At 39.3% G+C, this 27,199-nt stretch overlaps 2 protein-coding genes across 2 annotated transcripts; both read right to left on the bottom strand.

The window, feature by feature from the left end:
• Window positions 1-1,324: 1,324 nt before the first annotated feature.
• Bap60 (Brahma-associated protein 60) lies at window positions 1,325-14,262 on the bottom strand. Its single transcript, XM_022076066.2, has 10 exons — window positions 14,143-14,262; window positions 13,195-13,373; window positions 12,741-12,903; window positions 11,936-12,103; window positions 9,302-9,430; window positions 8,417-8,590; window positions 7,939-8,084; window positions 7,088-7,208; window positions 6,450-6,587; window positions 1,325-6,044 (listed from the first exon to the last, which is right to left on the bottom strand). Exons 1-10 carry the CDS (start codon window positions 14,254-14,256, stop codon window positions 5,889-5,891), a joined length of 1,488 nt encoding a protein of 495 aa, XP_021931758.1. The 5' UTR covers window positions 14,257-14,262; the 3' UTR covers window positions 1,325-5,888.
• Window positions 14,263-14,971: 709 nt separating this feature from the next.
• LOC110835639 (cysteine sulfinic acid decarboxylase-like) lies at window positions 14,972-27,193 on the bottom strand. The gene is made up of 10 exons (XM_022076068.2): window positions 24,816-27,193; window positions 23,391-23,575; window positions 21,755-21,861; window positions 21,179-21,294; window positions 20,048-20,299; window positions 19,628-19,692; window positions 18,473-18,551; window positions 17,761-17,960; window positions 16,508-16,652; window positions 14,972-15,997 (listed from the first exon to the last, which is right to left on the bottom strand). Exons 1-10 carry the CDS (start codon window positions 24,960-24,962, stop codon window positions 15,815-15,817), a joined length of 1,479 nt encoding a protein of 492 aa, XP_021931760.2. The 5' UTR covers window positions 24,963-27,193; the 3' UTR covers window positions 14,972-15,814.
• Window positions 27,194-27,199: the final 6 nt, after the last annotated feature.

Raw genomic sequence — 27,199 nt, 5'->3', positions numbered from 1 at the left:
TGTGGAAGGAAGCGGTCGTGGCCTAATTTACGGTACCATCCCGGAATTTGCCTGAAGGGGCTGAGATAGCCGGGCTCTGAGCCGAGATTTTAACCCGGGACCTCCCGAACACGAAGCAGGCCTTTAACAGAACCCCGAGGATCAACAGAATCCTCCGTCTGTCCTAGTGCCAAGCCACACGGATCCAGTCCTCGTACTCGCAACTTATTTCCATAAAACCAACCTCAATGGTATCCCCCATCTCTTTCTTGATCTTGCAAGTTGTCACTTTGCCAGAAACATCCTTGCTGTAAGTGAGATTTCAGCTTCTCACAGCGGCAAGTAATCTAGTAGAAACTGGCCGACGTTTCAGAGGTGCTTATTACCTACCATCATCAGGGCGATGAGTGCCCAATGATGCAGGAAGTAAGCACCTCTGAAACGTCGGTCAGTTTCTACTGTATTATACGGCGCGACATCCCGGAGAATTTTCGTCTTAATATTGCAACTCTGACACCAGATTCAATCGACCTACGAGTCCAGTCCGTCGAAACCTTTCACTGCATCAGCACAGCTGAGTGCGATGATGAAACCATTAATTCATTTTATGCCAAGTACCCAATGTTTCATGCTTTTCAACACAAAGCATTCGTCCAAAACGCAAAATGTAGGCGTTTGTGACACTGCATAAATGCCACTGACCAAGTTTCGCGTCGTAAATAATCCAAACACAAGAGAATTATTGAACATACATTAACTTGGAAACATCCAAGTTTCCCAATTAAAATCTGAGGGCCCACAAAATTGAGCCATCGTAGGTTTAGCTTCATGAAAATCTGTAGCCATTATTCAGTCTTTGTATAAATGTATTCAAATACATTAGGACTGTTCTCGTCACGTTATAAGCTCTAGATTTGACTGCGAAACAAACTAGAGAACAGAATGCTTCTTGACAACGTAATAGTCGCTGGGCTGTTCAAGAAATCTGACTTCTGGAAAAGTATTCTAGACTTCCGTGGTTTGCCCTATTAGATCACAGCGCAGGGAGCATTATATTTGTTATTGAAGCTGAGAACCAAGCAACGAACACAGTAGGACAGTGAAGGCTCTGTCTTGCTGCTCTGGGTACGATCAGGCAGCGACGCGCAGCTTGGGAACTGGGCGCTGTGGAATGGGGTTCGTACTCGGCAGGTTACTGGTTTGAATCCAAGCCTGTATGCTCTGCTGTTTACCCATCCAGCAGTTGTAATTAGTTACTGTGTTTTATGCGGAAACTCTGGATAATAAAGACAGGTGGATGGACTTTCGGACAGGTAGATAGATAGAGATCTGCTCTGCCATAATCTTAAGCTCAGAGGGGGTTCGAAACATTTATTACATGAATAACCATCCCCTCATACATAAAAAGTAAAGATCGAAAGAGGTGTGTTATACATCTAACGCACAGTAAATTTTATTTCAACGACAATTAACATGAAACACCCTGTTTCAGCTCAACCTTCTTTTAAATGGGGGTGGAGTCGCATAGCGTGTGTCACCAAGCAAGCAACCACAGCTGCAGTTTTAGTAAGTTCACTGTGACAAGAAATTCAGGAACGCTAAAATTGTTGAAATAACACGCACGTTGCATTCTGCATTCATGGTCAGTTGCATCGTAACTCAGTAAAGTCCCAAAATTTAAAAAGTTTGCCTGCCGCATTTGAACGTTAAACAGTGAACAAAAGTTCTGACAGCGTACAGAAGCCTGTCGAAATAACCGGCTCTTTTTAAATTCTAAATTACGCATGTCTTTTGAAAATCAGCCACGAGCACGTGATAAAATAACTCCACCCCACAAAGTATTCTTGTACCCAATCGGTAATAGTCTATACAAACCTCTAATTAGATCACGTGGCTAATAAAATACGCTCGGTACGGAATGATTTTCTGAATATCGACACTTGTTCTCGAGTCTCCTACGTATTTAGATTTGTCTTCTTCTTTTTATCTTGAAGTTTCATTTTCACTTCTCGGCCTCTTAAAGCCGGGTCCACACTGACGCTCACTGCCATAACATAACAGCGGAAGGCGAAAATGTGGACCCAGGTTTGTGCCCGAAATATTCAACACAGTAATGTCAACGAAATTGACCATGTTTCGCACCCATACCACACAACAGGCAAAATTCGTATTTTGTATACTTTAATTTTCAGGTTCTTAGAAATCAGACGGGAAGACAAAATATTTTGAACTGAGAAGTAGCAAGCATTTCCATAATTTAATTTCCTCCTAACTTCCTCGTGAGCATCATTTTGAATCGTTATTGTTTTTCCCAAGTATTTGAACTTTGTCACACTTTCAAAGGATTTATGAGCCACCTTAATGTCTGTCGCGTACATCGCGGTGTTCGCTACGACGTGGCTGGTCGCACACTGCGTCCACTCCCTGAGAGCGACGTAGCTGGTGGGATATTTCGGGTTTTTGATGGGTTGTCTCAGGGATTCTTAATTAGCTTAGCGAATCGGTAGGCATGGACTCGAGTCTCATTTGGTGTCACGGCCAGTTCATAACCTGCGTGATCGTTGATCTAGAAATGTTGATCCCGCGTCTCGCAGTCCAATCCTTGATGCCTTATGATCCACGGCGCATGCTTGAGATGGCTTCCTCGTCCCTTCCGGGTCTCCCACTCGGGCTTTATTCTCATGGCCTTGTTTCCGTCGGTCTCTCGACTCGCAGTTGTTGACATCGCTCGGTTCATCCGTGTCTTCAGAGTCCTGTTCTCTCCTGGTTGTGACGCGAGGCTATGACGTCATTTACTAACCCACGTGGTATTACCACCTGATCGGGGCAACGACCTCCCGCTCGCCGATGTAGCAAGCCATCTTTGTCAAGGTAGAACTGACCTTTGTCAAAGTTATTTCTACAGACGCTGACGAAAACTGTCGCTCTGCTGCTGTAGCCATGTTTTCCCGACTCAAGGGGTTGTTTTCGAGGGTCGCGATGTGTCGACTTAGGGCGTCTACATGCTGGATAGACTATCCTGGGTGGAAATCGAACTCCGCTAATCTGAGAGACCATCTCATTAACCGGGAGTTGGTGTCTGAGAATTTCTTTACATAAACCCAAAGACTACAATCACGCAACAATTTTTACCCACTTCTGTCTTCTTCTCTCTCTCTCTCTCTGCGAACTTGGCCACAACGAATTCTAGTAACGAACCCAATAAACTACGTATTCAGCGGGAGAAGGGCATCGGAATAACAGGTCGATCCAGAATCCTAATCTACCACACGCTTCGTAGCCGAATGGGTTACGTAGGAGGACGACGTCGGCAGTTCCAGGCCCAGCGGATTCTTACAGTAGTATTAAGTTCTAGAAGTAAAAGGAGGGCAGAAACGGGTTTGGTATTGTATGCTTTACCTTCCCGATTTCTGCCCTCTAAAAAATTAGATAGGGTTTCATGGGTGGGATATGGGAGCCTAAGATGAGAGAAGGAGGGGGTTATGCAAACACATATTTATGAGGGAGCAGCCAAAGGTGGTCCAAACAGACATCATATCAATCAACAATCTTTAACCAAAACCACTTGTTCAAAGCACTGGAGTCGAAAAAGAAAGAATCCAGCCACATATAGCAAACCAATACCCAACACCAAATTTTGGCAAAACCTCTACATTTTGCTGCACTAACACTACACCCACAAGAACACACCAGGACTTCATTCTAAATCCCTACACACTGTCCCGACTAATTTTCGTAACTCATTACTATACCAGCCTGCCTTCTCTTCTTGTCTGCACGTCATTTTCTTTAAATAACATGAATCGCTACCAAACGAACAAGACTGTCAATCATTCACTTTGCATTGCTTCAATAATCATGCTTTCCCTAACACAGACAATCTAACATCAAAGTAACTGGAGGACAGTCAAGAATGTGCAAGAAGTCCTTTGCAGATATCAATGCAACCTACCATCTTGGAATTTCACTGGAACATCTGAGAAAATCCACGTAAAGCCAGCGTACTGACCACTCACCTAAACCGCTCTCTGTAATGTTATTCTTTAAAAACATTACAGCACTTAGGAAGGGGATTAATGCCTTCTTTCTTCTTCTACATTCTTAAAATTCAGTACCTAAACTAAAAGGTCAATAACTTCTGCCTCTGTACCATACATACACCTCCAAAGGCCCCCACCCCCTTCAGCAACACACAAAGACAAAAAAAATCCAAACAGAATGAAACTTATTTTTGTTATGTTCTCCAACCTAACTGGATTCTTGTATGTAAGAATAACAGCAGCACAGGTCAGATACTGGAAAGGAAAATGCTTGAAGGATACAAAACCCATCAAAGCTTATGTGGTTCTTGTAGCCATTTGAATGTTATTCCCTCATCCTGGCAGTTGCTACATTGAGGTCCAGCGTTTGAAAGACGGTGATTCACACTACACAGACATCATTTCTATGAAAGAGACTGTCCCTGTTCCAGTTATTTTTCACAATTCACGATCTATTATAAGACAATAAAGCACATTTCATTACATTTGAGATTTGAGTTTCTCGTGGCACTGATGAATTACAGCGTGCTCCCTAGAGCTGTCAAGATACAACTGACGTGTTACATCAGCCTTTTTTATGAACTTATTGCCTCCAAATTCAGGGAATACCTGGAAGCTGAACTCGCTAAGGTTCTCTGAAACGTTTTTAATCACGTACAAAACTAAAATTGCATCATAATCCAAACCCTTTTCTAATGTCTTAGAAACAACTGCTTTAAAATTAGGAACTGTTTTTATAACTTTACACTTCTAACACTACATCTTGAAGCTACTGTTACTGTTGATTTTGAAAGCCACAATTTGATGTTACAATTCTCTCACTGCCATGCATCAAGGCTGGTTTAAAGACTAAATAGTGCATTTATAATATTACTTTTTGTCCAAAGTCATATAATTCATCCATGTAATCTATTGTTTTCTCATATATTCTCTTTGAAGTGCCTTTTATCTTTACATGGATTTCCATTTTCTATCTCATGGTAGTTGGAACTAAGTTTATACCTCAATGCAAACTCTTTGCTGTGTAGTATGATCTTTTGGGACACAATCACCAATGTTTCAGTACACTGTTTTTGGTATGTAACGGTGTAGTGCGACTTGTTAGAAACGTGCTTTTAAAATCTGAGGACAGAATAATGTCGCGATGTAAGTAGTTCTGTATTTAAGTATACAACAAAGTTAACTTTGCCCACTTGACTCCTATTATTTTTGTGAAAATTACAGTGCAAATTGAATAAAACTATTTACATTTTATAGATCCTTTATAGGCCTAAGCTGAGGATGTAGTAGTCATAGAGTTAGAGACTTAAGAGTTTAATTACATTCCACAGATCACAAACCAAAGGATGTCACAATACAAGTACAGAGCTTATGTCACATATAGATACACACGAACCTTCAGAATTGTCAACAGAGTAGGAGTGAGTTGAGAGGTAATCTTTTAATGTACTTTTATACCACGATTCAAACTTTTAATTGTAGGTGGAAGATTATTGAAAAACTTGATTCTTGGTTAGTAGTTATTGAAGTTACAAATTGGTATATGAAGGTCTTATTTACAGCTTGTGCATAATTTGTGTACATCCGTAAACCACTTTTTAAATCTCCATTCCACTCACTCGAAAAACTACTACATTACAGGAGACGGCTAATTTCGATCTCTGTCGGATTAGCCTCATTGTATAGGCTCGCCTCAGGACGGGGCAGAGCCATCTCCCCAGATGCAGCGGCTTTTTAAGTGAGCATAACGACAACACAAGAAGTCCAAATGATTGAAATCAGTAACTTGTTCAGTATAATGGAGGAATCTGAATACCTCAAACTTCACTATGTTGACCTCCATCTTACAAGAGATGCGCTCTCAAACTCTTAGGCATTACGAATACCCAAAGCCTGTTCAAGCTCTGCTCGTTTCTGCTGCACTTTAGTGTAGAAATAACGACACACAGCTTCCTGAGCCCAAGGTTGATAGAAGAAATCAGATCTGCGTTCCTCCTCCGGATTGCCAACCACATCAGTCATAGTCTGTCAACAAAGTTTATAAAATGCTTCAGTGCAGTGTGAGAAATCAACAGATATGCAAGTGGTTCCGCAAACATAGAAAAGACCAGTTAATTCAAATTACCTACATTTGCTACATTAAACACAACAGAGTCTGCTACCTGTCGACCACTTTCTTTTTAAAACTTGTCAATCATTCCACTTTTTAACGTTACACATACGGACAGATAACACGTAGTTGACTGCTTTTCTATTAACTTCACTGCAAGTTCTTGACATCTTAGACCATAACATAAAAACGAATTGACTACGAAACCAATGGCACAAAGAAAAATGTATTAAAATGTATTAATATAAATTGCACCTTTTTAAATTAAATGTTAACCACATGTTACCACAAACGCAACAGCTCAACACCCGATGACTCACCTTAAGATCACGAGTCTGAGAGATAATCCATTTGTTGATGAACTGCTGGGGATCCTTAGCAAAACTGAGGAAGAATTCTCGATTCGTCTTCAGCTGGTTGATGGTTTCAACCGTCTCATGTATCTTGTTATCCAAGCTCTATCAATGACAAATAAAAAATATTGCATGCTTATGTCACCCCACGACTATTAAGAACCAAGATTGTACACAATCATATTACTTTCTCTGTGGGTTATTCAAGAGTCTAAAACCAACTACTGACATCCCTCTACTAATTTAATATAAATAAGAAGCCATTCCATGATAGTAAAAATATCAAATTTCACAGTACAATTTGCTTCAACGATGTTACAATCCACTTTGTCACCTCTTCAAGAAAAAGATACACATCGGCACACGGATCATCCTTCGTGTCTGAAGTAAAACAAAAATTAAATTAAATCATTAAACTAAACCCCAATCCTTCCATTTAAAGATACAAACTATTACATAAAATTGTACTTGCTTCTTTCCTTTACAATTCCTTCTCCCTCCTCACATTATTTAATTAGAAGCAAATCACTCGCTGCAATACGATGCATAAAATAAAAACATAAAAGCAACTAACATGGAAAAGGAAACTTTTATGACTAATTTACTTGAATTTCTTGCTGGCTGGCAGTTGACAACAGGAAATTGTTCATCTGAGTCTTCAAAGTGTCATCGACTTCAACGTCAATATCGTAACAGGCCGTCTGTTTCTGTTCTGCCCCCTCCACACTGCAATGAATAATATGCTAATTAATAGCCATATCTACAGTTGCACAGTTTAGAAGGAACTCCACCTTCAGGGCAAAGTACAAATAAGTCAAATACTACTCAGTTTCTGCTTAGACTTCAGACTGTACGAACAAATCTGCCAAACCTGAGCAGTGCACCACTTTGATGGAGAACACCAACTTTCCTTCCAGATATGGCGGGAGAAAGTTCCGTCTACAAATTCCTTGAGCATTAGTAACAAATTCTGGGGAACATAACACAGGCAGTCAGCTCACGACATGACCGCACAGCAGCGGATAGGGCCAACGTCTTCGACGCTTTACGACTTGGGGAAAGTGAAGTTGGACTTTTCCATCGAGACACTGCACCACCAGAATCCAGCAGAAGCTGGATTAGGATAAATTCTCCCATTTCATGTGACGCATAACAAGTGCTGTTTACAGACTTGCTGAACATGCATAGCATTGAGATATTACAATGTTACATAGCAACACTAGAAATGATTGACACTGTACAGACCAAGACGGAATGTCATCTTAATACGAGCTGCACAAGAGGTTCACAAGTGGAATCCTATGCATCATCAATTGTAAACATCTTGCCACGCCAATAACATGACAGAATGAACATAATTTAACAATACACGTATGTCACATATTTATATGATAAATAGGCAAGATTCCCATCTCGAACCCAGGACAACTTCCAGTTCCACTTCAGAACTAAATACCTGATGATGTGGTTTATAACAATTGGATCTGGTGGGTGAAGCAGCGGATTGAGACGCTGAGGAATTTCTGCAAATTTCATTCTCTGACACGTGAAGATCTGCTCCAAGTACTTGTCACAGTTGATGAACTCACGTTCATGAGCATCCTGAAATACCAATTGCACTATTCAGTATGCTCGTATTACATTCCGATGAAAATCGTCTTCCTATCTGACACAGAACTAGGTATCAAAACTAAAACTTCTTGACGATGGTGAAGAGTCAATTGAATAAAAATTTCCTTGGATATTATCCATCGTCTAGTAAATATAAAACGTAAAACGACGTTTCGGAGATGGGACTCTATCTCCGTCTTCAGGTTGCTACACAGTTGGGCCCACTAGATAGAGCTAAGGATATAGGGAGATAGGGATTAGCTCTATCTATTTATTTAAAAAAACTCGGCATGCAAAAAGGTTGTCACCAAAGACACAGCTACCTGCAATTTGTGCGTCTTGATATACTGCCAGAGGGCACTGATGATGACAGGTCGTGTCTGGGTGTGAACTCCGAGCAATCGCGCCAGGCGAGGATCCAGCTTGAACTGAAGGGGCTGGTAGTCCAGCAACAGAAGAATGGTGCAGCGCACATTCTTATCTCCTGGACGTTTTACCTTGAAGTGGAATGTAACACAAGCACAAAAAATTCAGGAAACCAAGTACAAGCCATGCAAACGCTTTCAGTTTACACTTGACGACGTTACTGTTTCCCACATACCGACCTAAAATCAATGGGTCAAGGTCTGAAAATCACAGTATTTAATATTTTTGAACCTCATAATATTAAAGTATTCTGTTGTGGCACTGGGCTTCTGAGAATTCACAGTTATGTGAGGAGAAGCACTTTTTTCACATTTTAAAGTTTCCGAGTTCATGGTGCATCTTAAATTTGGTGGCATCCAAGAATCGACATTGAAAAATTATACCGCGCGATTAAAGCGCAGGGAAAAACTTCATGTCCACGGCACTAGTCGTGGGACAGTAGACACAAAAATACCAACAATGAGGACTCCAGAAAACCCATTACTAATTCAAGAGTTCGTCTTACAATAAATGGTATCTTAGAATCATGCAAAATGGTACTATTTTTCAGTGCAACATTTTCAATATGATAGCATGAAAAAGCATAAAAATCACCGTGATTTATTTATTCTGCCCACTAACACAAGCAGTGACACCCCGAGCTCCCAGAAGTGGCGCTGTGCAGTGATATCAGTTCTGTTTCTTGAAATTCACATGCCAACTTTTCTACCTCACGCAGGAAGAACGCGTGTTGATACACAACTACATACAATGAGGGTCAAATAAAGAAGATGTTTTCTTACTTGAAAGCCATCTGTTTCCTGTGTAGTTGGGGTCCTATGCCACTCGACAAGATGATTGTCTGGCCCATACAAATCTTTATCCAATTCAATCACCAGACTCTTGAAAAAGGATGAGAACTTCCTTTTCACCTGGAAAAAGGAGGAAACTTCAATAATTACATAATAAAATGCTAATAAAAAATCAATGAGCAATCAAAATTTCAAGCTCATATCCCTTTAGAATCTGACCTCATTCTCACGAAATCCGAGTGAGTACGCGCTTTAATTTAATCGGTATAAATCAAATTACACTTGTAATTTAACGAAATCAAAGTTCTGAATTGCAGTAACGTCTACTTCAAATTTTGTGTCATGTTACGCCTTCCTTTATTCATGACTGAGATGGAAAGTGAACCCCACTTCATCGCAATGACAGTGCTTGTAACAACGTAGCAAATTTTCTATCACAGAAAAACTTTCAAACAAAATCACTCTGAAACAGTGAGAGTTCAAGGTATAAAAATACAGTGAAACCTCTATCCATCGTTCCCGGAACTATCGTTTTCCCGGATGCATCGTCCGTTTTGTTCGGTCCCGGATACATCCCATATAAAATAATGTTACATTTTCCCGCTTCTATCGTTCCTCGAACTATCGTTTTATCGCATCGATCGTTCAAAAATCTTAGTCCCGGCCCACAATTTTCCCGCAATGATCGTTTCTGAGAAATTAAAATGCTGGGTTTTGAGATAAATTAATACCGAAAGACGCACAATGTTTTTGGAATACACAGTAGCGGTAACCTGTTATGTCGCCCAACCAGCACAGATCCTTTTGGAATGAGGGGACAGTGGTGCAGGGGTGATAGTTGGAGTGAATGGCGGTGCTCATTGTCAGAAATTTTACGATTTTAATTAGGGTGCACTCATATTTCGTTCCAGCGATGCCAAATGGCATGTGCACTGTGAATTTCTTCACAAATGCTTTTATTACAAGTACAAAGGAAAGGCGAAAGTGCTGCTGTGGATGTGGAAATAACGGAGCTGTGGCTCGAGAGACTGCCAACACTGCTGGAGGGATATGAGCCGCGGGACATTTATAATGCGGATGAGACCGGACTTTTCTACAACGCCCTCCCGGATAGGACTCTGGCATTGAAAGGTGAATCTTGCCACGGGGGAATACGTGCAAAACACCGAATTACTGTTCTTCTGTGTGTTAACAGTGACGGTAGTGACAAACGGGTTCCGATTGTAGTTGGAAAATCACGAAAACCGCGTTGTTTCAAAAACATGAAAAAACTTCCGGTGAAATATCACGCCAACAAAAAGGCTTGGATGACAACAGACATCTTTACGGCGTTTTTAAGTTCTCTAGATGCCTCCATGGGCGCACAAGGCAGAAAGATTTTGCCGTTTGTTGATAATTGTGCCGCTCATCCGAAGGACACGACATTTCTACGAAATGTGAAAGTCGTGCAGTATCCAGCAAATTGCACGAGCGTCTTGCAACCGCTTGATTTGGGCATCATAAAATCTTTCAAGCAGTTGTATAGAAAGCGCCTTGTGCAAACAGCTGTATGTGCAATGGATGCTGGGAAGGATGTCAACATGAAAATTGACGTGCTACAAGCAATTCATTTCACAGTGGCAGCTTGGCGGCATGTCTCCCAACCAACTGTTCTGAATTGTTTTCACAAAGGTGGCTACGGGTGTGAACTTCGCGCAGAAGCAGACTCTAACGTCAGTGTGGATGAGCATGATGGCTTTCACGAAGACTGGAATAGATTTGGCGCCGTGAAAGACGTGGTTAAATTTGGTGACTACGCGGCAGTAGACAGCGAGCTTGCTACATGCGGAGTCGACACGATTGATCGAGTTGTGTGACGATCGCGAAAGGGGTGGGAGCGGTGAGGAAGACGACGAATGCGAGCCCGAAGCTGTGCCGAGTTTTGCCGAAGCACACGCTGCATTGGCAAAAGTGAAGTCGTTCTTTTATGCCCATAATATTAGCGAACGTGACGAGGAAAACATTTTGAACGTGGAAAGTACTCTGTTTGGTCTAAAACGTAAAGTTTCGACAAACCAGTTGTCCATTAAAGACTTTTTTGGTAAAAAGAAGTAACTTTGAAAGAGAAACATTGTTTTTTTTAAAATTTTTAATGCTTTCCCGCATCTATCGTTTTCCCGCATCTATCGTTTTTATTTCCCACCCCCGCCGAAAACGATGCATCGAGGTTTCACTGTAATTCCTTTTCGAGAAGCCAGTAGTTTCTTGGCTTGAAAATAAATCGCACGCCTTTCATTTAATCCAAACATTCATTACCGCCAGTCCGTGCCCCCGCACTCTACTTCCATAAGATCCAGTATAACACATCCTCCTATCTGTGTCTAGGTTTCCCAAATAGACTCTACCCTTCAGGTAACCAATAAAACAGCACCCTGTTCTGAACCACCCTCAGTCTGTGTTCATCTCTTAACATCCATAAACAACAAAAAGTAAAATTCTAGTTTTCTGATATTTCAATCTCTACGCCTCGAACAGCTGACAGGAAGACAAAGGATTCTGAACTGCATTCCCTGAATTTAATATACTCTTAATTTCTTTGTGAATAGAATTGTTGTTTGTTATTGTTGTTCTGATAATGAAACATACTTTGTTTGGATCATTCTTACTGTCCTCCAGGAGTCTGCCTTCGACACGCAGTTCCCATGACGCGACACTCCCCTCTTCCCCCTCAGTAGGATCCTTCGCTGGATAAAATGTATTGGAGATGAAGATACGCAGTTTACGTTTCTGCTTCATGGGCCGTTTCAGAGCTTCCTGTGGAGGGAAAATGGCCAACAACTGATAGACGATAAACTCTCTTCACTATTAACAAATAACTTAAATCAACAGACTGATCAGTAAATACCTGGTTAATTAAACACAGTTTTTTAAAAAAGACAGCAACTAATAATAACTTTTAAAACAACACCTAAAAATTAAAGTCTCTGTCCTTTCAAGTCCAACGCTGAACACAAGTTGACACATCACAGCTCGTTTTTCAATTGACACCAACTTATGAGACGTACTTTGAAATTATAAAAATCTACGCAGAGGCAACTTCCCATCTGTTGCTCTTCTGTATTACGCAAGCCGTGTCCCTTCGGCCTAGTCAGCAATGAATGAGCTTGGCTGTAACTCAACGACCTAATGCATTAACAGCCAACAAAGTTAATTAAACTTTGCAGATTTTTATTTCTATTCTATCGTAGCCGTCATGCCGGCTGCCATCACCACTAGAATAAACATCAGCCACAATTATACTGCAAAATTTAGTGTAACTATGTTAATATATTTCAGTGGGGGGGGAAGCAAAGTTCCCAGCTTTAAGCTATCACCATCTTTACCGAATGGTTAAGAGACTGAAAGAATAATCTCACTTAAAGTTCTAACAAGTTACACGTCATCCTCAAACCTGAATATCCAGTCTCTTTCTCATGATGGTAGAATCCAGTTTCCGTTCAAAGGCCAGCAAGTCCATGTACGCTTGTGATTCAGGTACCAGATCTCGTACCTTCTGCGGCAAAATCTTATCTGCCAATTTCTTTTTTTTCTTACTTGTAGAGTGAGAAAATTCGCTGAAAATTTAAAATACATTGAACATAAACATTTATATTGCCAAAACACACAGTGTAATACTAATTTAACTTGGAGGGGCCATGCAACAGGACAGTTGATCCTACACCAAATAAAATTCAGGAAACTTCCTGTTTCACACAAAAAACTGAATGTTGACTTTTAAAAGCAACGCATCACTGTATTTAAAAAAACTGGTATCATTGGCAAGCTTCTGTACATTTAAACCTCAATAAATTGATGAAGTGAACTTGATTCCCACTCCGCCAATTTTACACGAACAGAATTCTCACGTTTTTTGTTGTGGAGGCGGTGGCCTAGAATCGGTCGGTCTTTTAGCTGCAGACGGAGGATTGATTGGCCCTTGTCGCATCGGTGTGTACGGAGGCTGCTGCTGTGGTCGCTGCATCATGTTTGGACCTGGAGATGAAGCAATTGATGGCGGGGGGTTGAACCCAGGCCTTTGCTGTAACTGAGGTTGAAATGGATTACACTGCTGTCATATTGTTCTGTACTTTTCACAGAGCTACAAGGCTGTCTCAATTTCAACGCAGCGTAACATTTATACATACGGCACTTTCAGTGGTGGAACAAACACACACAGTTAAATAGCATTATAAATTATCTTTATAAACCTACAGCAGAATTTGTCATTTGTGATGACAGTAGCATTAATTACCTTACTCAAAGTTACTGCCAACATACATTACTCTATACTAGCATCTTTTAATCTCATGTCGATAGTTAATTTCCCCACAAGAAATGACATTGTGTTTGTAGGCAGATCCAGGAAAGAATATATTTCTATTGAACCAGTGATAAATTGGCAAACAGAACATGATGCAGAACTTCTGCTTATAAAAAACATAGAATCAATCTCCAGTTATCATAATTACAGGAAACATACAAGACTTATAAATGAACACAATATTAAGAATTCACAACTCATCTAAGTAATGAAAACATGGACTCAGCTTTAAACGGCCATGATGTAAATTCAAAATTCTATCACTAAATATCTTTTTAAAAAATTTACTGCCTCAATTATCAGGGCAGTACGTTCCTCTGAAACGTCGGTGAATATCTATCAGACCACACGACGAAATATTTACATATCCGTCTCCGTTAGAAATCTAACATGCGTATGCATGTTTGGATTGTGATATGGATCATATCGAAGTGTGGTATGAATAGTAAAATAGAAATTTCTTTCCCTATGACCATTATAATAATATACTTACAGGAAAACTTGGCCCTGCATACTGCCTTAATGCTGGAACTGGTGGTGGAGGATACCTCTGTTGCGGAGGCCCTGAATTCCCTGCAGATTGCGAACTAGAAAACCTCTGCGCCATTTTAGCGTCCTATGCACAGACAAACCAACTGCACTCTTAGTACCATATTATCTGTGCAACAGATCACAGACACGAATATAAATGGCCATGGTATGCTTTGGCTATAACCACACATCCAAGTATATGTACCTTCAAATGAGAAAAACACTCAATAATGAATTGCAAAGAATGTGAAAGCAGTTCTGGTCAAATTTCAAGGCATCCTGTGACCCCTTTATTTTCCCAAAATCGAGCAAACCCACGAGAAACCTTAGAACCTCGGACCTTCCGAATACAAGGCTGGAGTACTAATTACTTATCTATGTGGTTTGGTGCAATGTTATTCTTTAAATCCACTATAGCACTTACGGCAGTGTATTACTAAGTGCTATGGATAAAATACACGAGAACCAAAATCTTTGGTGCAATAACCCTCTGACTGCATATTACTGCTGTCTGAAATTGTAATACTATTACTATTGCTAGTAGGCTTTTTCATTTGTGTAAATACTATCCTTAACATTCTCGTTGATATTAATGTTTTAACAATGTCAGAACAGTTTAAGTAAAATACTGCTTTTGGAGGTTAATGACGAGGTTTCTCTTCTCTGATATTTTAAAATGCTAATCCTTTTATTTGGTTTACAAGACCTAAAGTTTTGTTAAATTATTAAAGTGATTTAATGACCAATACTATTTTACTCTTCTACATTTTTTGTAGTATTTAGGTACGCTGTTCTGATCATAAACATTTATTGATCAGTCTGTTGAAATTACAATTTACAGTTCTCATAAATTCTTTTTTATACATTGCTAGTTATATAGCTTTAATTAAGAGTTGTATTTCTTGAACCAATTAAAAAAAATTCACTTAAAACAATGGTGTACCAACAGGCCATCTACAAATATTTTTTTATATACCTGTGACATACCTGCAATATTTCTGTACAAACATACTCCATTTCCTTATCCAAGTCACATACCTTCTACTAGCAGTCTGGCTGTTGGCCTCAGCCCCCTCAAACAAGAAATCCACCTGAAGCCGATCATAATACTGGTTATCCATGAGGAACAAATTACGTCTTAAAACATCAATACCAATACATAATATTAAAATGGCTGTCTTCTGTGCTGTAATGCCATGTGGTCTGTTATATTACCAACAATGCAGAGGTCCTTGCTGCCTCCATCATCAGGTTGATGCTACACAATCGGCACATGGTGTTGGGTCTTCGAACAATATTGGATAATGAAAGAAGCAGCAGCATGCTGTATTCTGGCTGGTTTGTAGTTTTTAACTGATGCACCATTAATTGTGATGGATATTTAACATTAAATACAGTGAGAGGAATATGTAGAAGAATGCAGTAATTATGATATCCTGACATTTTCAACCATACACATCCCCAATACAATGCTCTGAAATGTAGTCATTCTACTTGAATGCAAAACCTAGATTCACTTGAAGTGAAAGAACATAAGCACATCATTTCCTATATTTGTTTTGTATGCGCTCACTGCCTGAAACATCAACGTTCCTCTTCTTCCCTGCTGACTACCATTTCTATGATGGAGTTGACTACAAGTCTGCACCATGCCTTTCAATATCTTGCCACACATGATCCATATCAGCGTAACTTGGAGATGGGTGGCATGAGGTCACAAACCGGAAGAAGTTCTTGAGTCCTCTGTGCGGCAAAGGTTGATAACCGATCATTAGCGTCCCTGAAAGTATCAGCTTCTCCTTAATTTTAGGTGCAACCTATAACAAAAACCAGAATGTACCTGTTAATTCACCTCCATAACACTCCTAATTCTTGTACTCATAAAATTTTACTTAAATTGGAAGTGGTAAGGAAATAATTGTCTTAAGGTTACCTGTAAGTGAAGACAAGTTCATCTCACACCTGTGTATCTTTGAAACTAATTTCACAAAAATATTCAGATAAAAATCATTGTTTCTGAAAATGTTGATATTTTCCTGCAACCACTGTATGATGGAACTCTGATTAAGATTTTTACCTTTGTATGACAATAAAAAAAAACCAAGTCTGGGCACAGGCTGACTTCGCATTTTCAGTACTCAAGTTTGGAATTCATTAATTTTATTGCGAGCATAATAACAAAAACAATTCTGGTTCCATACAAGGCAGAGATTCTCTTTAATATCTATGTGACTACTACTAATTTCCCAACGACCTACATGGAATTACTTAAGTGGCAGAGGACAGAGTCCAGTAGTGTTGTTTACTTTTGTCTTCATATTACTCACGTTGTGTATTTTGTCCCACCACTCCTCATTCTCTTCTTGCCCTCTGAGGCTAGGTGGGATGAACCAGAAACAGACATTGGTACATTCAAATTCATCCAGCACTAGTCTGAACCCTGGTCGTGCCTGTATTCTCTCCTTCAGGTATCTATAACGAACCAAAATCTGCCCTAAGCATCACATCCAAACACACACACATCCAGCCATATGTCCACGTGTGCATACATAAAACATTAAATACATATACTACAACCCACGCATGAGCACATGTACACACAAATATTCCATGGATCCAAAAGTTAGTCACGCTGAGTATAGGATGTGGAACAAAGCACAAAACATCTCTATGAGAACAATTTAAATTTTAATCGTTTCACAAATTATGAAGCCTTAGCATGGAAATATTATGATCTTACACTAAATTCACTGCTATACAGCATGAATTATTGACCATATGAAACACTAATATAACTCGCAACAAAGCGTTCTGTTGTGGTTTTAAAGAACAGTACAGTATTTTTGGGCAGTCAACAGGCAACTTAAAAATCAGTCCTTTTCCTGACAATGATTATTCCATGTGCATTATATTACTAATTAACTTAATGGAATAATCATTGCCAAGAATAGGATTGATTTTTTAAACTGCGTGTTGACTGATGAAAAACACTGCAGCATTAATCTAATCACACAACATGTCCCACTTAACTTCAGAATCATTTCAGCAATATGATTCTTCCAATTCAGGTGCTTACCAATTTCTAGACCAAGGAATTTTCTTTTTGCTGACACTTGGATACATTTTATATTGCAACCAATCCTTAACGCACATTGTGGTGAATTATTTGTTACAAACTTGGGGTCCGCATCAATATTACACACTGCACAGCACATTCCTAAACCTTTACCGTACGTGAGTATGGGATTTAAACCTGAATACTACAGAGCTGCCAACTGGACTTAAACCCTGAATGCTGAGTTTGAATGTTTATCACATGCTTCTGGGATGTACAGCCAGCAGAACATGCATAAGCCACGGCACATGACCAATACAGGTTAACTACACTGACATAACATGCAATGTAAGTGGCACGAATTGCGCATCTTTCAATACCTGCAGCAGTATACAAGACAAGCACTCTCCTGCATATGGAAAAGCCTGCTCTAATTACATGTACATGATCTTTCCTGAAAATCTGATAGTTGTTCATCTGGTGGACTAATTTCATTTTGGTAATGAAACCCTGTGCCAGTCCTACCTTGAAGCATCCATGGCATCGTTAATGAGGCTCTCAAATTCACTGCTGCCACGTGCCTTCCACATGAGCCACAACTTGAATGCATCGACCTTGCGCCCACACTGAACACTTTTATCCCCTGTATCAAATGATACATCATAAAACTTGTCCTGCTGAAACAGGTATGATGCTGATGCAGAGTTGCAATGGTGCATTAGTCCCTGGAAATATTATTGCACACCACAGTAAGCGTGTCCCAGTGAAATTAACCAACACCACAAGTACACAGCACACATTAAAATATTTACTGATGGTTTTGTTCATTGTCGAACACTGCCTGGCGTCTTGTTCTTACTTAATTTGTCAGAATGAGTTTTGGGACACATTTACCGAACCTCCTATGCCAAACAAATTGACAATACCTTGTCTAGTGAACTGTCTCTGTGACACAGGATCTCTTTACTCAGTTGCGTCACACATGTGAAAAGTAAAATTTGAGGTCCATCCATCCATCCCTGAACATGATGGGGAGTAAGATACAAAAATCCACATGTGGTAGAAACTATATTGCTCTTTTACACTTGTGTGTACCACAATTTCATGACAAAATAGAACCCATTATTCACATTTTTCTGCGGACTTATGAAAAATTACGTATACTGCAGGAAAATATATATTGAACTGAATTAACAAACAAATTGCACATTGACAGAAGTAATTGATGATCCACTACCTTCTCTTTAGTGAGAAACATTGCACATTGAAGTGGTGCTCCAAGCATCTTGTGGGGGTTCCAGGCTACCGAATCCACCCTGGGAATGGGAAGACAGAAATGTGATTGGTCTGAGTGTCACTCATGTAACAAAACACAAATAACTTTTCATCAGTGTTACATTAGACATTGTCCACTGTCTGAGGTATGAGGTTTCAGCATTTGCCTCTATTCCTGCCTTCAGGCTGTAATAATTCATGTAGTTGGTACCCACTATGTCACCAATGAGACAGATGATGACTTTATTAAGTCCATTGGTTACACTTTACTGTGTCAGACATGTCTCCCTTGTATTCTGTCCACTTCTGTAGTCCCATATTGCATTGTTTTAACAATCTTTTGACATTCATTATTTCCATTTAAAAACTATACCACCACCTCCTCATTTATGATTTATTCCTCATCATATTTTCTCATTGACCTTTACCATTTCTCTTTATGTATGCTTAAATATAGCCCAATTTCCTGCAGTCTGAAACTACCTCCTAATTCCAATTTCTGGATCAGTACTTATGAATCTAATTGTCACCACTAAAGTTAAAATAAGCATATGAATATAATGACAACCAATTGTCTAAAAGCAGCCTCCTGTCATCCATATGAAATATACCTCAGACAATAGACAATGTCCAATCAATATTCTTAAAATACATAAACCATTACCATAAACATTCAGAGAATCAAAAACTTGTCTTGTACAACATTTGCACATGTATTTATAATCAAGTAACAAATTCCATGTGATCAGAAACAGTGGTCCACCAGATGCCATCATTAAACAATATTTCGTAATTACTGACATGAAGGAAGGAAGTGATGTTTGCCTGCCATTTCATTTCACTGGTTCATTAGTCATTTTACAAATCAACATATAAAATCAGTACACGACAATATGATATTTGACTTTTACTTGCAACATTTCTGAAAATGGAGTACACAGAACGAAAATGACACCCATGCAGTAAACTGTCTTCACTGCTGATTAGCTCTGTTAACAGTAGAGTTGTATCTGCTACAAATTAAAACCAAAATGAATATGTGTAGCACTCAAAATTGCACTGCAACTTACTACTTGCAGTGCGTAAATGACAACAAATTCGACTGAGATGTTCTCACCTGTCTAGGCCCTTAAGGCAATGACAGTATTTCTTGGAGAGCATCAGAGTTCCACCCCAACATGCCTGGAACATTTGATAAAACAAAGAGGCTCGTGAACTTCTGAGCAATTTCCTTACCTCATTCTTCATTACTTAAGTCTTAACAACATTCAGTACAGAATACGAGCTATGAAGTTGCCCAAAATGTATTTTTCCCCATATCTGTGTTCTGCCTCTAATATTCTCTTCAACACTTGTCAAGCTCCTTCAATCCAGTCTTCCTTGAAATTGAAGATTACAACCATACAAAACAACATGTAAAATTATACATTTAAGTGTATTTAATCTTTGCAACTTAAATAATCAGAAGAATGAAACTGATTATTTTCCTTGAGGAACTTTAGTCATTGAAATGTGATTAAACATTTATCGGACTTACATCAACATGCAGCCATAGACCATACTGTTGACAGACATCAGCAAGCTGTTCAAGAGGATCAAAAGCTCCTAGAACTGTGGTTCCAGCAGTAGCAGACACAAAGAAAGGCTTCTTTCCTTCCATAATTGTCTGCTGAATGCAGCAAATGAGGTCGCTCGGAATCATTTTCCCATAACAATCAGTTTTTACAAGAATAACATTCTCTGTGCCAATGCCCAGCCAGTGCGCAGCCTTCTTCACAGAGTAATGTCCCTGTTATGGAACAAAACAAATATTACTCGCTTCAACCTAACTCCGACATTTGAAACTCAAAAGTTAAATTACTAAAGTACAGCAGCAGTTCTCAACCTTTTCTGAGCCAGGGACCGCCAAAACAGCAGCAGGTTTTCTGAGGACTGCCACCCAACCTGTCTCACATCATACCACATAAAAAGTAGTCTACAAATATAATTACTTCTGGAGAACAACCCACTGAAATCAACAGAAAAGTAAAATTACTGATAAAAGGATAATATCTGTATAAGCTACCCAATTCTGGAGAAAGACATTCCTTACTCAAAAATAAATAAATACAACACTTACAATTCACCCTAGTGTATGTTCTGTAGACTGCAAATTTGAATAAATATTTGTCCCAGTCATATGTAATATATTCCTCCTTACTTCCCAGTACACAACTGATCACATTATTTTATTCCTAATACACTTTAAATGAACAAGAATCATATCATTCTACAAAAAGAATTCTGTGAGGTGGCTGAGCACGCAGCAGGTTATACAGCCACTCATTCAGAAGCCAATGTAACCCTATTTCTAGAAAAATAATTTTTGTGATAAGACTTAACAACGCTGCAAAATTATACTATTTTCAAATGCCACTGTTGTTAATGCATATAAATGTTTTGCTGAATTGTATCAACAAGTAAACAATCTTTTACTTCAAAGTATCGCTTCCATTCTGTGAATGCTAATGATATTTGGATGTAAAAATGTAAGGTCAATCAGTTTGTCTCAGAAGTTTTAAGTTAATCAGTATAAAATATATGCTGTATTAGTTTATCATCATGCAAAACTGAAAGGGATATGAACTGCTAATAATTAATGGAAACAATCATAGCATTAATGACTCACATCTTCTGATGCGAATACCACTAGAGGAGGCAGCCCTGAAAGGCCCTTTACCTTGGAGTCGGGAATGGCTTTGTACCTCGCTAGCACCATGCCATACATGTTGGACATGCTGCCACCTACACTAACAAAAATAAATTTCCCAGCTGAGTTATTAATCATGGAACATTCAAACGTAGGTCTACATAACCTTGCAACACCCGACACTGACAGAGACTGAACAACAGTGTTGCGCAGATATTTACAGTTCCAGGTCATGACAGAGTGGGATTGCTGAAGACGTGATCAACAGGGAAGGAAACTGAGATTTATTCCCTTTTGAGGGAAACTGAAGGGATGAAATAAAACAAATGGATGAGATAGTAAGAAAGCACATTCATCTGGATTGAGTAGTGTCTGAGGACCATCACTTCACTGGGTAATACAAGTTTAGTATTCAAGGGGGTGCAGGTTCTACTACTGAGAATGGAAACACCACCACCACCTATATAATGACAACCAATAGCAGAGCCAGAAAAGTGGCAAGCATAAAATACAGCTCAGTGGACACAGCATTCCCACATAATAGTAGTCAATTACCTGGGGCAAAAATGCCATCACCATTTGGAAATCCAAAAATGTTGAGGACATGTTGCAATACCGCATGCTCCACGAGGACGAATACAGGTGCAACCTCGTAAGTGTGACTAAAACAATAAGAAATAGTTGGGCAATAAATTTACCATTTCCACTCTGAGGAATTAATCACAAATAAATTATCAGTGTTACCTCACAGACTGTTCTGCTGTGCAGAGTGTTCCTGTAATGACCTACGCAAGTGGTAGAGCCAGTCCCAAAAAAACATGAGTGATAAATTTCGCTGCATCGCTTACAATTCAATAATAATATTAATCTTTCCAAATTTCCCTAAATATTCAACAATTTTTGATTTTAAGTGGCACTAGTCCATCACTGTTTGAGCTTTTGCTGAAATGAGCCTTACTATTCAATTATAGGTTTCAAGGACTGAAAACTTATTTGTGTCATTGTCAAACATGCCTGCCGATATAAACTTTATTAGTCACATATCAGTTTTTAAACAATCAACTGCATTATTTGAATGATTAATTAATTAATCAGTTAAGCTGCATTCTATTTTAGACCTACAAAACTGGTCACATGCATTATAATTAACAACAACAGTGGACACTTGATATCTGTTATAGGGAAAAGACATACAGAGCAATAGACTAACTTTCGACGGAAGTCATGAACATCAGTACTAAACTCCTTTTTCAGGTAAATAATAGCTAGTAAACACAATCCTTCAGATTTGCTAAACTTCTCTTAGCATTTTCTGCCTTATCATAATGTAATAAAGATCACTCCTCTTAAATTTCTAATCAGAAATCCAGATCAATAATAATGTTTCCATTCCATAGTTCTCGGAACATTTAACTGTACCCGGCACTGCTAATTTTGTAACACCTGCACACGTCTGTTTATCATTTACAATTATTCTTGCTGCTGTACGCAGTATTCAATCCTGACTCTTCGTTTTCCAGTTGCACCAATAACATTTTAATTTGTTTTCTGAAGTTGGGAGTACTCTTGGCCTTTTAACTTTCTAATTTGATGTCATACATACGGGCTCTAAGTTTGTTGCAAAAACAAAGTAAATAGGATACAAAATCGGAAGAGAAATGGTTTCAGAAACTATCACTAGAAGTCAAAGATGACCTACAGAATGGTACTGAGTGAAACAAGGTGATGCGTAACACAGGTGGCAAAACGACGATAGACGAGAGGATCAATGACAGGTACAGATACGATGATGTTAAAAAGTGAAAAACCAGGTAAGTAGACAGATATCGGGGACAACTGTATATCCTGTGTTCCAAATTTTATTTTCAATTCATTAAATGATTAAGGAAATGCAGGCTAAAAGGGTTATTAACATACAAACTGATTTCACATAAATGAGTTTGTTGTTTTGCATTCTATTCACACATTGTGAGTAAAGAATGCATAAGTTAGGCGGGATGCAGCAATGTTACACCTTCGATATTTTACAGAAGACCATTCAGCAATAAGGTATTTGTGATGGACAACGTGATAGTATAGACGTCTTTCAAGTTTCATGAAGTCCAGTAATCCCACCAGTTCTCATATTATAAGAGAATGAGGGGTGCACAGGCTTCACCAACCAGCGCAATTTTTTTTCATCAGGACTCACATGTTTGTATTCAGAGCTTCAGCTAGCCAAGCCCCAGCCAGACCGTAAGGGTCTGTTCCACCGTAGAGCTGATTCTTGAAGTGTGGGTGACATGTCTGAACAGAGTAGGTGACAATGTCACGACACAGATGGAGAAGTTCATCTTCATGTACACCCTGAGCATCTGGCTCTAGGCTTAAAATTTCCTGTAAATCACACAAGAAGGAAGGGCACTGCTCTATTAATGTGATAACATTTTCAAATACATTAATTTTAGTGAGAACCCTACAGCCCATAAAGAGTACAACACTGTCTTGAAGAATTTATAAGGGTTGCAATGGGCACATTTGACTTACGATTTAAGTGACTGATTGACCAACTAGCCAATCTCTGGTTTCAGAACTCACGTGTTCGAGACTGTAAACACCACATTCGATCCAATACGCATCTCCAAAATCCATTTCCTTATGTACATTTTAAAATGATCCTCCATCTCTGTCCCAGTCTTCCAATGAATTCCTTGCTTCTCCTAACCATATTGCACATCCAAGCAATCATAACTACCATAACAACGTGCAAAGTTCACTTTTATATGCCTATAAGCTCACAGTCTCACAACCAATTTCCTTAACATCCACTTTCAATATTACCCATCCATTTTTAATTTGGTCTTCCACGTGTACACTTTCCAATCAAAAGCAATACAAATTTGAAAGTTCAATCACCAACAGCATTAAGTGAAAGAGTATACATCATAAAACCTCTCACTACACAACTTTCTTCATTCCTTCGTAACACCTTTACACTCCTCGCATAATTACGGGCATTTCATTGGTACCCTTGGTAACTGTGTCTCATACTCCAAGAAATGTTCATTAGTTCTAATTACCCCACCTCCGCTGACAAGTTTATGCTTTATTCAGATGAAGTTTATATTAGGGGAGATCATTCATTCTTAATATGGAGTATGCTTTGTAGTTATTGAAATTTGCATCACACCAACAGCAGCAGATAAATAATGAACATCAAATATTATTATTATTTTATCTCATGGGGGAAAATCAGATTGCAGGGAGACTATTGTTAGAAACTAAATATTAATTAATTCAAAGCATGATTTTTGTCAAAGATAAACAATTAAAAAATACACAAATAAGAATTAAGTCTAATATGTCTTAAATGCTAAAGGTACTGGTATGCATTCTTAACAGAATGAGAGTAATTGAAGTTGTCGAAAGCAGTATATTTTTACAAAACGTGAGAATTCAACACCGCATATGAAGGCAGCATGCTCCTCCAAACCGTTGGTAAATGCCTAGGATGTTTGAGAATAGGTCGGGAGTGCTGCGGACGAAAGTTGTCGTGGCCTACCACCCCAGGAAGAACTTCTCTGTATGAAATGGGCGCGGACTGTTAGCGAATTTCAAAACCACCACTGGTACTCACTCGCAGCTTGTCCGGATGTTCAAACCTCACCACTGGGCTCTTCCGGGATGGCTCGAGGATTCCCATGTCGCACAGAAGCTGCAGAATCCGTGCCAGGATCACGACACCTGGACCACACGTCTCTCCGTTTTTGCATTGGTCCGCCATGTTAAAAACTGAGGGGCAGGCAGCTACCTGATAACGGGTATTGATTCAACAGTTACGTCCGCACGCGCAGCGGTCCCTACAGAAATGTGTTGAATGTGACAATTTCGGGGGACATGAAATAAAATCTCTTGTATTCAGTGACATTTTCCTCTTCAACAGATAAGCGCAACTATACCGCGTTCCAGCGTTCTTGGCCGCTGAACTTGTGAATCGGAACCTCGGAGCGAGTAACACCTGAAATTTGCTGGAAGGGATGGCAGCAGGCCGCGTACAGTACGCTCCAAATAAAATATCACAACGGTATGCAACACAGGAAAGTCGATTTCACTAGACGAAACATCACTAGAAAATTTACACTACAGACAGTATCAGATAATTTCATCTTCTTCGCAACTCTTCGGTCCTCTTGCATTCTTGCTTTCTGACATCATTCGATTCATCACTATCTTTGCTCCTGTCCACTCCATTATCTTCAATTATAATACGTTCAATACGTACGGCGGAAGTCTGAGCAGAGTACCAGGTCCAGGACTGAGGCTGTACAGACCTCAACCTCACACCCTATCTCATATTTAAATCAAGGATAACGGACAGGTACGGTGTTGGGGGTGGGTTGAAACCCTCATCAACACAGACATCACGAAATAACCACCAAGCTTGGGTGTATTTTGTCACTAAATTCCAATTCCTGATGAAATGAAATCTCTACTAGTCCAAATATGTTTCGCCATTTAGGACTGAACATGGCATCCAATTCGCTGGCACTCGTGCTTCATATTCGGAAAGGCCTAGGCTCAAATCTCGACCTGGGGCCCAGCTGTCTGGACAGGTTTCTCTCAGTTTCCTTCAGTCCCACCAGTCAAATGCCTGTATAGTAAATACAAGTGGGTCATGGCAACTTCCTTCTACATCTCTTCCAATTTATTATAAGGTTATCATTCTGTCTCACAGCATGAGCTTTTGAGTCGTTAAATAATCCAGATAATTAGTACATGGCATTAGTTTCTTGCAATGTAATCGAACTGTTACATCAGCCATATTGTCATGAAGGGACTCCTACAGAACTTCTGAACTGTTAACAGGAATGTTCTAACATATGCAATTGGCTGGTGCAAAATAAAGTCTAATTATATTTTAAATTACCAACAAACTGATCATTTTATTTTTTTATCACATTACTTTTAATTCCACTGGGTATTTAGTGTCTCAGTAAACCGGGGTGACCAGTTTTTCGAAGTGCTGTTTTCTTTTGTTATAACTGATACAGATTTTTCAATATGGCGGACATGCAGCAAAGATTGCAGTCTTCTGGGTTACTGCACCATGTAGTCTGGTACATGTCCACCACTGTTTCAGAGATCCATGTTGCCTCCATCACCAGGGCCACAATAAAACACAACCATTCCTTTCGATCCATGGATTGTACATCAAGTTTTAAGAAGATTACACGAGGAAAAATCTTCATGTGGTCGAACAAAATGTGAACCAATTGTAGTAATGTCTTTGCCCCCTTTGCCATGAAACAGATTTCAGAATTGGCAAGTGTCAAGTATCTAACGGTTATGAATGATACATCAAATCACAAAAATCTGTAGTTAGTGCCTGTTCTAGTTCAATACTTTACTCCAGGGAAGAAAGTTCAGGTCAAAGTGATAATTTTCATAACTTAAAACGCCAAACGTCTGATATGGAACGACATACTTCATGTACTGCATAAATACAAACCATCAGGCAAAATTATTGCCTTCTGTGAGGGAAACTGTAACAAAAAATTTGGAGGGGCAAGGAAAGGAACGCTCTTCTGTCATATTTAGAAAGATGGGGCATCATTGTTCTCCCATTGGACACTACATAAGAATATTACTACTTAGGAGAAAATACTACACATTACAAACCACATTGCCAATGTTGACAAAAAATTGACAGTGGAACCACGGTTCCGGAGAATCTGACGTAAATACGTGTCTGTATTTAAATTATATTTAAGCAATAAATACAATGAAAGGCAGCTAGCTGATTGCAATGTCAAAATTATCTAGTCTACGACGCACTTCTTCTACAAGCGATTCACAGTTCAGCTCTTTCCGCAATAATGAAAGCGGATTGTTGACAGCAGTAATGTAACACAACAATGCCGAGTAAACAGACGACATTTCCTAGGTAACATAACAATGCAACAACAGATAACCATTGTCATCGATTTGTTGATACGGATCTTACACATTTTCGTTCCACTT

This window comes from Zootermopsis nevadensis, unplaced genomic scaffold (genome assembly GCF_977971745.1).
Source record: "Zootermopsis nevadensis isolate Lab colony 2312 unplaced genomic scaffold, Znev_1.0 Znev_ptg000002l, whole genome shotgun sequence".
NCBI classification, from domain to species: Eukaryota; Metazoa; Arthropoda; class Insecta; order Blattodea; family Termopsidae; genus Zootermopsis; species Zootermopsis nevadensis.
Note: the sequence above shows the minus strand (reverse complement) of the source record. Positions and strands in the feature narration are given on the sequence as shown.

Bases quoted from the DNA above. Each gene is read 5' to 3' on its own strand.
- Bap60 (XM_022076066.2), bottom strand. From the start codon at position 14,256: ATGGCGCAGAGGTTTTCTAGTTCGCAATCTGCAGGGAATTCAGGGCCT. The intron at 13,374-14,142 runs GTAAGTATATTA...TTTCAACCTCAG, and splicing joins ATGCAGGGCCAAGTTTTCCT to TTACAGCAAAGGCCTGGGTT. The intron at 12,104-12,740 runs GTTTGAGGATGA...TTCCCTCCACAG, and splicing joins GAAAGAGACTGGATATTCAG to GAAGCTCTGAAACGGCCCAT.
- LOC110835639 (XM_022076068.2), bottom strand. From the start codon at position 24,962: ATGGCGGACCAATGCAAAAACGGAGAGACGTGTGGTCCAGGTGTCGTG. The intron at 21,295-21,754 runs GTAATTGACTAC...TTGTTAGTGTAG, and splicing joins TGATGGCATTTTTGCCCCAG to GTGGCAGCATGTCCAACATG. The intron at 17,961-18,472 runs GTAGTGGATCAT...TAATATTTCCAG, and splicing joins TGTTTCTCACTAAAGAGAAG to GGACTAATGCACCATTGCAA.